The sequence below is a fragment of the Neoarius graeffei genome, chromosome 10 (genome assembly GCF_027579695.1).
Source record: "Neoarius graeffei isolate fNeoGra1 chromosome 10, fNeoGra1.pri, whole genome shotgun sequence".
Lineage (NCBI taxonomy): Eukaryota > Metazoa > Chordata > Actinopteri > Siluriformes > Ariidae > Neoarius > Neoarius graeffei.
The window spans coordinates 35101030-35115058 of record NC_083578.1 but is presented as its reverse complement, the minus strand read 5'-3'; the positions used below and the strand labels follow the sequence as shown (position 1 = coordinate 35115058).

General features: G+C 41.3%; 1 protein-coding gene across 3 annotated transcripts; it reads left to right on the top strand.

The window, feature by feature from the left end:
• Positions 1 to 4361: 4361 nt before the first annotated feature.
• LOC132893026 (uncharacterized) lies at positions 4362 to 13760 on the top strand. Of its 3 annotated transcripts, none has more exons than XR_009655503.1 (2): positions 4362 to 4896; positions 12091 to 13151. XR_009655503.1 is itself a non-coding variant. In XM_060931727.1 (2 exons), the coding sequence occupies exon 2, from the start codon at positions 11183 to 11185 to the stop codon at positions 12179 to 12181; it is 999 nt and encodes a 332-aa protein (XP_060787710.1). In that variant the 5' UTR covers positions 4362 to 4896; positions 6676 to 11182; the 3' UTR covers positions 12182 to 13151. The 3 variants fall into 3 exon arrangements, 1 of the variants encoding a protein (XP_060787710.1); XM_060931727.1 differs by having other exon boundaries at positions 6676 to 13151; XR_009655502.1 differs by lacking the exon at positions 4362 to 4896 and adding an exon at positions 13201 to 13760 and having other exon boundaries at positions 4904 to 12565.
• Positions 13761 to 14029: the final 269 nt, after the last annotated feature.

Below are 14029 nucleotides of genomic sequence, written 5' to 3'. Positions count from 1 at the left end.
GTGGTCTTGGTACCCAAGGCCGACGGGTCGGTCCGATTTTGTGTGGACTATAGGAAAGTCAACGCGGTGTCTAAATTTGACGCGTACCCAATGCCTCGTATTGACGAGTTGCTCGATTGACTAGGCACGGCTCGCTTTTATTCGACACTGGATTTGACAAAGGGATATTGGCAGATCCCCTTGACTCCACTATCCCGAGAAAAAACGGCCTTTTCCACACCGTTTGGGTTACACCAATTCGTCACACTTCCGTTTGGGCTGTTTGGGGCGCCCGCTACGTTTCAGCCGCTGATGGATCGGGTCCTCCACCCCCACGCCACCTATGCGGCCGCCTATCTGGATGACATCATCATATATAGTAATGACTGGCCGAGGCACTTGGAACACCTAAGGGCTGTCCTTAGGTCGCTGAGGCGGGCGGGTCTCACAGCCAACCCAAAGAAGTGTGCGATTGGGCGGGTGGAAGTACGGTATCTGGGCTTCCACTTGGGCAACGGGCAGGTGCATCCCCAAATTAATAAGACAGCAGCGATTGCGGCCTGCCCGAGGCCCAAGACCAAAAAGGGGGTGAGACAGTTCCTGGGGCTGGCTGGCTATTATCGTAGGTTTATACCTAATTATTCGGATGTCACCAGCCCGCTGACTGATCTCACTAAAAAGGGGGCACCAGATCCGGTCCAGTGGACGGAGCAATGCCAGCAGGCTTTTTCAGAGGTAAAGGCTGCACTGTGTGGGGGGCCACTTCTACACTCCCTGACTTTTCTCTCCCCTTTATGTTGCAGACCGATGCGTCGGACAGAGGGCTGGGGGCGGTTTTGTCCTAGGAGGTGGAGGGGGAGGACCGCCCCGTCTTGTATATAAGCAGGAAGCTGTCGGTGCGTGAGGGGCGCTACAGCACCATAGAGAAAGAGTGTCTGGCCATCAAATGGGCGGTCCTCGCCCTCCGGTACTACCTGCTGGGGCGCCCTTTCACCCTCTGTTCGGACCACGCGCCCCTCCAGTGGCTCCACCGCATGAAAGATGCCAACGCACGGATCACCCGTTGGTATCTGGCACTCCAACCCTTTAATTTCAAGGTGGTCCACAGGCCGGGGGCGCAGATGGTCGTGGCGGACTTCCTCTCCCGCCAAGGGGGGGGGGGAGTCGGTTGCAGGCCGGACGGCCACCCGACCTGAGTCGGGCGGTGGGGGTATGTGGCAGCGGGGGCGTGGTCAAGCGCCGGTCTGTGACAGGAAGGCGGATTCAGGGAAGGTGAGTGGCAAAATCACTACACCTGAGAGCAATTAACCTGTGTTTGTGTCTTCCCAGTGACCGCGCCCTACTTAAGGAGGGAGAGCGAGAGCAGAGGAGCTCATCCTGGAACCAGACGCCAGTTGTGTGTGTGTCTGTTTGAGTAAATGAATGATTGTTAAACTGAAAAGTCTAGCAATAAACACACTGTCAAACCTGATCTCTGTCCTGCCGTCCTCTGTGCTCCACCCACGAACGCCGAATCGTTACAGCAGGTATTTTAAAACAAAACCCTGTCTGATTAGGTGGAGGAATGAGCTTAAGGTCCTAAGTAAATCATTAAAGCTGATTAATGATAAAAAAGCCTTTAAATTGTTTTCATTACTTGATACCTTTAGGTTAATCTGAGAAAGCCCTTTATATTTTGTTTATTCTTTATTTTACTTTATTATTATTTTTATTTTACTTAACCAAAAGAAGGAACTGTATGTGACTTTGAAGTGCCTCGTTTGTTTGTATCTATATATTCTAAATAAAGTTTTTTTTTTGTCGGGAAAAAAATCCTAGTCCGTCACGCTGTTTTTTACGTCATTACTGTCGCACAAGTAAAACGTGCCAGATCAGCCGGCTGGTGGCTTTTCAAAATAATAAATAAATATATGTTATTTACCAGCTGGGAGGTCTGTATCGTGAAATACCGTGACCGAGGTCTTGAAAGTACTGACTGAGGCCCTCTGGGCTGAGGTCACAGTATTTCACCATACGGACCGACCTTAACCTGGTAAATAATATATATATTTTTTTTCTTTAACAAATTCTAACAGAAAACGAGAGCGCCCGAAAGGGAAAACCGAGCCAAGGCGAGCTGCATTTTGAATCCTCATTCACGGCTGTAATGCAAATGGCTTCCTCCTCAGTATACAAGTGCACTTCCATGGCAGGAAAAAAACCCAACAACTATATTTTGCCGCCTATGTAGTCCCCTATTTATACAAAATTGAGTCATTCAGGATTCAGCCATGTTTTTACTCAGCGTTAGCAACAGTTACAGGTTTTTAGCTTTCTCCTGAAATGTTTTCTTTTATTTCTTCTTTCTCAGGGTAGTAAAACTCGCTTTCACTGTGAAGACTGTCATTATCACTATCCATGTTGTAAAATTAATGCTATTCTCCTGAGAAATGCTGGCAAAAAATTAATAAGATTTTTGATACTTATAAATAAATATTATAAAAAAAAGATGAATGTTGACAAAAAAATGCTACTATGTTTGTTGTTGTGAATGAACCAGTCACCAGAGGTCCATAACTATGGAATCAATTTTGTGCCAAAATGTTCATACAATACTTTTGAAATATCAAACAAAAACAACAAATCAAAATACAAAAAAAAAAAAGTCAATTTTTTAGACTGGCAAACAAATTATTCGTGTAATCATGCAAAATATCAGTCTATTACTCTTCAGAAACCTTTTATTTTTGTTCCACGTCTTTCTCAGTTTTGTTTGACGTAATTTATTTTGGTTGCGATTCCAGCTTTCTCGTTTGCGCTCCCTGACTTTTTGCTTGCAGTTTTGGCACAAACTTCACGTGTGGGTGGGCTGTCCAGGAATGCATTCCCATTGGGTAACTTGTGTTTGACTGACAGCTACGCTCAGCGATTCCCCCGGAAGCTGTTGGGGCCATTTCCTACTCGGATTCTGGCGGACTGTTTGACGAGTGACCGATCCATTGATGGTAAACAAGGATCGAGTGGACTTCAGTGGCGACTATGATATTGAATTAATTCAACAAAGTGTAAATTCAATATCATAGTCGCCACTGAAGTCCACTCGATTCTTGTTTACCGTCAATGGATCGGTCATTCGTCAAACAGTCCGCCAAAATCCGAGTAGGAAATGGCTGCAACAGCCTCCGGGGAATGGCTGAGCGTAGCTGTCAGTCAAACACAAGTTACCCAATGGGAATGCATTCCTGGACAGCCCACCCACACGTGAAGTTTGTGCCAAAACTGCAAGCAAAAAGTCAGGGAGCGCAAACGAGGAAGCTGGAATCGCAACCAAAATAAATTACGTCAAGCAAAACTGAGAAAGACGCGGAACAAAAATAAAAGGTTTCTGAAGAGTAATAGACTGATATTTTGCACGATTACACAAATAATTTGTTTGCCAGTCTAAAAAAATTGACTTTTTTCTTTTTTTGTATTTTGATTTGTCGTTTTTGTTTGATATTTCAAAAGCATTGTATGAATATTTTGGCACAAAATTGATTCCATACGTAACTGGGGTCTGTACTCTTATAAAGATTTATTTATAAGATTATCAAAAATCTTATAAATTTTTGCCAGCATTTCTCAGGAGAATAGCATTAATTTTACAGCATGGATAGCGATAACGACAGTCTTCACAGCAAAAGCGAGTTTTACTACCCTGAGGAAGAAGAAATAAAATAAAACATTTCAGGAGAAAGCTAAAAACCTGTAATTTGCTAACACCGAGCAAAAACATGGCTGAATCCTGAATGACTCCTATTTGTATAAATAGGGGACTACATAGGTGGCAAAATGTAGTTTTTTTCCTGCCATGGAAGTGCACTTGTATACCGAGGAGGAAGCCATTTGCATTACAGCCGTGAATGAGGATTCAAAATGGTGGCTCGGATTGGGGCGTTGTGGCTCAGGTGCCATACCATAAATCCAAGGACCTGGGTTTGATTCTGACCCGAGGTCATTTCCCAATCCCTCCCCGTCTCTCTCTCCCGCTCATTTTCTGTCTCTACACTGTCCTATCCAATGAAGGTGAAAAAAGCCCAGAAAACATATTTTTAAAAAAAAAGGCGTCTCAGCTCGGTTTTCCCTTTCAGGCGCTCTCATTTTCTGTTAGAATTTGGTAAAGAAAAAAAGAAATATATTATTTATCAGCTTAAGGTTGGTCCGTCTGGTGAAATACCGTGACTTCAGCCTTGAATGCTGACCTTGGCCCAGAGGCCCTCGCTCAGTACTTTCAAGACCATAGACGTCGCCAGACCCATTTTAGGGTAGCTCCAGCCACCCTATCTTATGGCAAAGCCACCCTATATTTTTTGCCCTTTTTTAAATTATTTATATTTTTATTTTTTTTTCCCCAAAAAAACAAAGGCAGTAAAGCACTGAACATGAGCCATCAACAACGCAAGTTAATCCGAACAACAGTTTCTGCTTGCTTATTTATTGTTTAATGCAATATTATTAATATCGTTATGATTCCTCCTCATTGGCTCTGTGGCAAGCGTCACGTCGAGTGGTAGGCTAGTAGGACTTAAAAAACTACGCGGGCATTCTGCAGCAGGCGCGGTGCGGGCTTCGTTTGCGCAGGAATGCATGACACCTACCATTGTTTTTTTCACATTTTTGTAGTTTAGCTGGTGAAGTTGCTTCAGCAAGCAATTAAATGATGAAAGCAATTTTAAAATAGAATAGAAATGGTGGGAAGTGTGTCCCCAAGGTGTGATGCTCTTGAAATAATGAATTGATTGACAGCCTTACTAGGTGCTCTGAAAAATGTTCGGCGCGCGCTGCGCGCGCACAATACCTTTTCTCCTCTGGGTGCTAAGCTACCCCGTCTCTCAAACCTAGTGACGTCCCTGTTCAAGACCTCGGTCACGGTGTTTCACCATACGGACCTCCTAGCTGGTAAATACATGTATTTTTGTGATAAATCCATATTATACTGAGTGTAGTTCCCACATTAATCAATACAAAGTACCTGCATCTTTCAGGTTTTTAAATCAAGGCTGAATACTTTCTTCTTTGCCGCTGCCTTTTATTAAATCAAATTTGAGACTTTTAATTTGATTTCTTTCAGCGCGACCGCAATGCATGATGGGATATAATGCTTTGGCTAGTGGCCATCGTTGTATACTACTTTTCGTGATGCATTGTGGGATACGTTGAATGCACTATCTAGGGTGTAAATAATTCTCACTAAGGTTTCGGACAGCACTACAAAATGGTGTCCCCACTATGTAGTGCCCTATTATAGGGAGTAGGGAGCGATTTCGGACACAGGCCAAGTTGTCCCAAGGTGTTGGCACTGACTTAGAGACACTGAATCACATGTTTATAGGACTGTATTATTCATCATTCAATTATCTTCTGCCAATATAACTGGAATTACCAGAAAATTACGTCTGTATGAAATATTACGTGACGGGAGCATGCGCGATGTGTTAAGCGGTAAACCGGATGTTTTGATTACCTCGGAACGAGGTATTCTGCAACACCGGAAAGGGGAGAAGGCAGAATAATTCCCTTTTTGCAAGTTTTTTTTTTCCAAAATGCACTTTGTCATTTCGGCGGTGTTAACAGCGAATTACCACATCCACTTTTAGAAATAAATTAAGCACAAACAAAACTTTTTAATTCCAGTTTTTGTAGACAGATTACAGCGAGTATTCATTTTTATTTCCGACTTCAACAGCTGAGTTGGTGTGAACGCTCAAATGTGGGAAGTCGGAGGTTCCAAGATGAAAAATTCCGAGTTTTCAGTTGGCGCGAACGTAGCATTATGTCGGAAGTGAAAAGTCGGCGCTGGGAATGACGTATTTCGGCCTCTGTGTGTTACCATTGTGAGAAATCAGGTAGATAGATGTTCTGAAAACTTTAATTTAATTATTGATAAGACAAGGAAAAAAACTTAACCAATGGCTTCAGAGATATTTATTCTTGGAAGGACGAATATTACTTACAAAGGCCGAAGGATTATCCCGTCTTACATATACAGCTGTCTGCCGACAAGCAGCTCTGTAATGCCATTGATAAGTTACTGTTCAATTTTATTTGGGAAAACAAGATACATTATGCGAAAACGTCTGTTATGAACACTTATGATTCTGGTGGTCTAAACTTTCTTGATTTTACTACCCTTAATAATACCTTTTAAAATTAATTGGATAAAACAGTTTATACATAATCCCACATCCACTTGGAACTCTATAGGTACATTTTCTCTACGATTGGAGGCCTTGAGTAGTGATTTATAAAATAGAGAAACTTCCCCTAATCCTGTCCAGTTTCCATAAACAAATGCTCTTGGCATGGTCATTAATTTATAAACACAACTTCTTCCCACATAGATGCTTCATCTGGAATAATCATCACATTAAATAGAAAAATAAATTCTTATTTTTTAAATCCTGGTTCAATAACATAATTCTAGTAACCCAGCTACTCAATGATGATGGAAATCTGCTACATTATTCTGAGTTCCTCCAAACATTTGGTATTCATGTTACCCCAAAAGAGTTTGCCATTGTAATGGATGCCATTCCTTCTGGTATCCTAACCCTTCTAAGAGGGTCTGAAAAACCTGTTTGTTTACCATCTCTGGACCCCATATTGACCCCAGTGGGTCATGTATGCTTCTCTGTCACATCCAAGAACAATAATTGCAATATTTGCGCATTATTCCAGGCAGATATCACCACTATCCCCTCTGTGGTTCAGTACTGGACTGGTCTTGTTGGTGACCTGAACTGGAGCAGTGTGTGGAACCTTCCATACAGATACTTCCTTACAAACAAAGTAAGGGAGGTGTCTTTCAAACTGATTCATAGATACTATCCTGCCAAGCATTATATGCTTAAGTTTAAGAGAGACATTTGTGTGGACTGTTCATTGTGTGAGACAGACCCGGAAACAATAATGCACCGGTTCTGGCAATGCCCCTTTACCATCACATTCTGGACAGAAATAACCTGGTACATTACAGCCAAGTTTGACTCTGATTTTTCTCTGTGTTGGAAATATGTACTTTTGGTTTCCATAACAACAAAAGCAAAAACCAGAAAGTTATATAAATAATAAATGTGCTGATCATTTTAGGAAAATACCGTATTCATAAAGCAAAGTTTAGTCATTCAAAACCTTCATTTATAGCATTTGAAAAGGAAACTGAACAGTATATCAAAATCATCTCTGACTCTAAAAACAAGAAAGCTGCTAAAACTTTTCATTTGCGCTCATTAAATGTTTTTATTTGAAAACTCCCCCTGGCTCTTGGTTTATTGTTTGTGTTTGTATTAATAACTGTATTTGTATTTTGTTGTTTTCAATAAAGATAAAAAAAAAAACAATGACGTGGGCGGGGGAAAAACATGGATGAATCCTGTTCCGTTTGTGGTTCCTTGCGAGTGGTAATTTGCAAGTTGTAATAATGTAATTTACTACCTCAGCATGTTTGATGTGCGAAGTGGGGGGAGAGCAAAAACATGGACATATTCACGAAAGCGTCCCTTTTAATACATCAACTATTATAATGCAAATGTAAAGCAGTACGAGAAAAAAGTACAAGAAGTGTTGCCAGGCAAAACAAACCTCTCCTGGTAGCACTTATGACGAATATGAAGGAAGATATCGTGAAAAAAATAGGTACCCTGTGGGTACATGTGGCTACTGCTCTAGGTGCAATTAGTGATTAAGTGATCAATCTCATTAAATCAGTCTCATTAATTATTGTCATTAAATCAGTCTCATATTATCATTAAATCACTCATGGAATCAGTCTCATTGGATCAGTCTCATTAATTAATACCATTAATTTTGGTGCTTAATAATAAATTACCAAACAGCTAAAATTATGGTATATTCCAAATTATTATGATCACTTACCATATTACATAACTCATATGCACCTTGGAATTCTTTTGAGATTTGGGCGACTTCAAAAGTATTGGAACAACAAATACAACACAGTTTCAATAATAATTGAATTTATTATAACAAAGATAAAAATGAATAATAACAGTTGAAATCTTCAGCAAACAGTGAGATGTGTGTGAGTGTGTTGTGGTGAAGACAAAAGATTAGCTTTGTGTGCTAATTAAGATGTGTTTGTGTGTGCGAGGCCTGGTGACCACGTGTTTCTTGCTAAGACAAAGGAATGCTAGCTAGGGTGTGTTTGTGCGTGGGGGAGTTGACCATGTGTTTCTAAGTAAAACAAAGAATTAGCTTTGGTTGCTAAGACAAAGGAATGCTAGCTAAGGTGTGTTTGTGCGTGGGGGAGTTGACCACGTGTTTCTAAGTAAAACAAAGAATTAGCACGTATTGCTAATGACAAAATAATAATTAGCCGTATGTGGCTAGCTAAGGCCCAAGGATCCCACCTCATGGAGTTAAGACAAAAAGTGTGTGTATGTGAGTGTGGAGGAGGGCCGCCACGTGTTCCCTTGAGACAATACACTTAGCCCTGGAGGCTAATGGGACAAAAGAATTAGCCGTAGGCTAATTTCACAAGCTTATAACAGTACTAAATCCACTGAAATCTTGATGCGGTCAAGATACGTGTAATAATGAAATTAAAGTGTTAGACAGGAATAGAGAGAGAGCATGCAAAGCCTATCTATTAAACAATTGAGAGATTAAAACAAAATAGAACAATCATCAATTCAACACGCTGTGTGTCTACAGTGTAAACAATTAAACCGTTCCTGAGTTTAAATTCACACTACTTCAATAAAGCAAATTCCTAAGACTAGCTTTTATGCCCAAATGCCAAGTCTTACTTCAGTATCTCGCCCTTTACGCGAGATTATGAGAAGATGTTCTGAGACTTTTGGAGTTTCACCGTTGTGGAGAACGTGAGTCGATTCCGTGGAGCGCAGAGAATTTCTTGGTCCGACGCGTGGTCGCTCTTGATGAAAAGAAAGTCTCTGATCAGAATAATGTGCACAGCGCTTTAATTAGAAGGATCGGGTCACTTCTAACTCTTAAATTAAACTGCTTGGGCTGCAGTCGTACGTACTTATAAGGAACAAATGAAACCGGTTATATCTCAGTCTGAGTCCAAATCGAGCGATTCTAGAATCAACCGTGGCCAAAGGTGAAAGAGAAGCGCGAAACTCTGATTCTTGAGGAAAAGAAAAGACGTCTTTATCTGGTTTGCTTCGGCAGAGCAAATCTCTTTGTGTCCAGATAGCTTGAAGTCCAAGACGGAAAGAGGAATTATGGCGTATTTCCGGGTCCCTTATGGAGTCGTGGAGGAAGTGACGTAGATGATCCCGCCCACGCGTGACGTAGGTCAACGCCAGTGGCGGCTGGTAGTCTTTCAAACAGGGGAGGCTGGTCGGTTACGATATTTCCAGATTTTAAAAGAAAAAACACATCAATTTTGCCCATACTCTTGCCTCTGATCTGGCTGATTGTTGGCAGGGTCACAAACTGTGAAATAACAGGTTCTTTTGGCCCATCATATACATGATGGTGGTGTTGGGGGGGGTATATTTTAACATTTTATATTTTAAAATTGTGGCATGTTTAAAAATTGACCTCGGCTGTGTTTTTGTTTAAAAATGTTTTCCAAATTGTAGCTGTGTTTAATTTATATCCAGAAAAGTAATATAATATATTCAGCATAAACATTTTAAATAGATTCTATATTTTTGGTCCATCCATGACATATTACTAAAGTAGCCTATTTACTGTTGTTGATGTGGGTCACTTGCTGTTAGCCAATTCACTTTCTCGTACCAGGAGAGCTGAAAGGAATGAGTATTATTCCCTACCTTTTTCACCAAGTCAGTTTGAGGCGTTGGTCTACCCTGCTTTTTAATTTTAATTTTTTCCTCGAAAGGAAGACTGGCAAATGGCTTCGCCAAAATTAAATCAGCAATGCTTGGCATCCATGCACAGCTTTCTTGCTAGCTGACTAGCCCCCTCAAGTTCAAGTTCAGTCACTCAAATAAACTAAATTTCTGGAACTAAGATAGCAAACTTGACAACACTATATTTACACTTTATTTACAATGAAAATATATACAAACTAAAAAAGCTGGTAGAAACCGTATGTAATGAATGAAATCGAAATGTAAGCCGATCTCTTACAATACACCACAGCACTTGCGAATCCGCATGGGACTGAACTGATGTTGCCAGATACTGCTGACGTTATCCAGCCCAAAATATGTTCAAAACCTGCCAAAATGCACTTAAAACCACCCAATCTGGCAACACTGTACCGCTGCCTGTCTATACTTGAAACGAGCTGTCAATCAAAGAGACGGGCTGTTGTAGTTTTTAGACGGACTGTACCTACACTGCTTATAAATAAAACTGTTTTCTGATTGATGTCCATACAGTAAATATAGCATATATATTTACCCTATGAGGCAGTAGCCAGAAAAATGAAGCGTAATCCAAAATTGAACAATTTAAAAATTACAGAAGTAAAATATACCAAGTGTCTGTACTTTATATTATTCTACTCTTACCTCTTACAGTTTTCGAAACTGAAACCTCCAAATTGAGGCTGACATACACACGCTGTCACCATGACCGAAACTCTTATTTCCCGGAAGTGGCCTGGTGCTAGAGCTCAGTGGAACTCTCTTTCCCTCTGTAATAAGCATAAACATGTCTGAAAGTGATTTCTTTAGTCCATTTATTTTGAATGGTGAACCAAATTGTATACGCTCACCGGCTATTTTAATTGGAACACGTGTATGCGCATGCACGACCGTTACACTCTTACATTCTTACAGAATGATGATGTAGTGGCTAGTGTCTGTATATGAGGCCGTAGTCACAACAAAAATGATTTTGACCTTTTTGATGACCCTCAAAATGTTGGCGGTTCTATTTGAGACCAATGCCTATCTATCCTGAAAGTTTCATAAAGATTGGTCCAGACGTTTTCCCGTAATATCGTTAACAAAAAAAACACAGAAACCGGACTGAAAACAATACCTCGCCCCACTTACTCTGTAGTGGGCAAGGTAAAAATACATGTTTAAAGTTTGAAGTTCGAAGCTGGGGGGTGGGAAAGAGATCTATATTTCTAACCTCCCCTTTATTTCCAAGATCCTTGAAAAAGCTGCCACATAGCAGTTATGCTCATATCTACATAGAAATAACATCCATGAAATGTATCAATCAGGATTTGGACCTCATCATAGCACAGAGACAGCACTGGTTAAAGTAGTAAATGACCTACTGTTGGCATCTAATCAGGGCTATGTCTCCCTGCTTGTATTGCTTGACCTTAGTGCAGCCTTTGACACTTGATCATTCCATTCTCCTGGATACACTAGAAAATATTGTAGGGCTTAAGGGAACAGCCCTCTCCTGGCTCAGGTCTTATTTAACTGATTGCTATAAGTTTGTTGATGTAAATGGTGATTTTTCTCGACATACTGAGGTAAAGTTTGGTGTCCCACAAGGTTCTCTGGGTAATATTTGTAATATTTGTATTAGCTTCCACTGTTATACCGTTGAAACACAGCTGAATGTTTCTGCAAAGCCAGATGAGCGACTGCAGCGTAATAAAATTGAGGAATGTGTAAAGGATGTTAGATACTGGATGCTTATTAACTTCCTTATACTTAGCTATGACAAGACAGAAGTACTTGTACTAGGACCACATGTAGCTAGAAGTAGGTTTTCTGATTACATAGTAACCTTGGATGGCCTTTCTGTTTCTTCACGTGCAGCCGTAAAAGACCTCGCTGTGATCCTTGACTCCAGTTTTTTGTTTGAAACTCATATTGATAACATTACCCAGACAACTTTCTTTCATCTCAGAAATATTGTTCAGATAAGAAATATAATGTCACTCCATGATGCAGAAATACTAGTTCATGCATTTGTTACCTCTAGGTTGTATTATTGTAATGCCTTACTGTCTGGATGTTCCAGTAAGTGTATAAACAAGATCCAGTTAGTTCAAAATGCAGCAGCAAGAGCCCTTACTAGAACTAGGAGATATGACCACATCACCCCTATGTTATCCACACTGCACTGGCTCCCAATCAAGTTTTGCACTGATTATAAAATACTACTATTGACCTTTTTTTTTTCTTCTCCCCATTGGATTGCAACCTTGTCATGGTCAAGAAACCTGTGTGTCTCAGTGACCCCTAGAACTATGCCAGCAGGAGATTTATCTCCTGGTAGGGCCCACCATGCTGGACAGGCCGAAGGGTAGAGGTGAGACAAAAAGCAATCCACTGGTCCTCCAGGTTGGGGGTTGGGCACAGGGCTAACAACCCTGTCCCACAAAACAAATATGTTACGGAAACAGCAACAGAAGGAATCAACACTACCAGGCGTGATGGACTTCCAGGGCTATGGATAGATGCCAGGATGATTGCCAATGGTGCAAGCTGTTTGGAAGCCAGTGGCAGGAAGGTGGAAGTTCTGAATGCTAAACATAAGACTAGGAAGACCCAAAACCACCTGGTGTCGGACTGTGGAGGAGATGCGAACCATGAATCTGACCTGGGGAAGTGTCCAAAAGATGGCCCAAAATCGCCAGGAGTGGAGATCCTTCGTTGCTGCCCTAAATGCCAGGAGGCATAACGGGCAGTAAGTAAGTAACTATTGACCTTTAAAGCACTGAATGGTCTTGCACCACAGTACCTGAGTGAACTCCTGGTTCTTTATGACCCATCACGCCTACTTAGATCAAAAGGTGCAGGCTGTCTGTTGGTACCTAATATCGTGAAGGCTACATCAGGGAGCAGAGCCTTTTCTTACAAAGCCCCACAGTTATGGAATAGCCTTCCAAGTAGTGTTCAGGACTCAGACACAGTCTCAGTGTTTGTCTTGACGGAAAGCATGTCTTTTTAGTCAAGCCTTTTGTTAATAGTTTGTTATTAGGTAAAGGAGTAGATCTGGAGGGTCCTCAAGCATAGAGTGTTTTGGTAAACTGGGATGTATGGATGCTGTCTCTCCCCTCTCACATGTTCACTTGGGTTTGTTGTCAGTGGAGTGGCTGGCTGCTTTATGTCCCATGGCTCACTCATGTCTGTGTTACCTTCTGGCTCTCCCTTTTAGTTATGCTGTCATACTTAGTTTTGCCAGAGTCCCTGCTTGCACTCAGCACAAAATGTACACTGTTCTTAATCATTAGGTGACACTGAGCATATTTAACAACCTGTGTTTCTCTCTCTCCCTCCCCCCCCCCCCCCCCCCCCCCCCCCCCGTCTGTCCCTGTCTCTCGAGTTATATGTTGATCCTGAGACACCAGTTATGCTGACGACTTCTGCTCTTTAGACCCACCTGATCTATCCTGATGCCCTACATCTGGCTGGAGTCTCATCACATTGCTCCTGTGGAGGATGGTCCCATATGGACAGTAAAAAGTCACACTTAGAAGATGGCTCTGGACGCTTACAGTTTTGCTATGATGGCTGAGGACTACAATTGACATGATAAATTTAGGAGTGCAGTTGTCACGAAAAGGGGTGGGTTTTCCGAAAGCCTCTTAAGGCCAAGAGTGTCTTTAATTACCTCCTAAGATCCATCGTCAAGCTAACGAGCTTTTCCCAAACAGCATCGTAGCCCAAGCAATCCTCCCTGAATTTACGAGGGACCGGGACTACTCATTCAAAACAAAGAGTGACTCCTCACAGCCGAATACAAAGAATGCGCATGCGCGTCCGAGGGACTCTCACAGTCAATGAGGGAAACTAGTGTTGAATCTGCTGCCGATGTTCAATTATTTTTCTTGTACATTGCAAGTACATTGAGTTAATTATTAAATAAATATATGAAAAACATTATGAATATATTTCAATAGGTTATGGAATCACATATGGATATCATAATGTCACATTGACATCGCCACATTTTAATCAAATTTAACCTCATTAGATGAGTGATTATCTCATGTCGTGCCATAAATGAGATATTTCTGTAACTGTGTGTGTGTGTGTGTGTGTGTGTGTGTGAGAGAGAGAGCGAGAGATCTGTGTGTACCTAAGGAGGTTAAATTGATCTCCTTTATATTTATATATGTGTATATGTAATATAAGGAGGTCAAGCAGTCTAT

What these genes read in the sequence shown, in the direction of transcription:
- LOC132893026 (XM_060931727.1), top strand. Translation starts at nt 11,183, where the DNA reads ATGACCTACTGTTGGCATCTAATCAGGGCTATGTCTCCCTGCTTGTAT.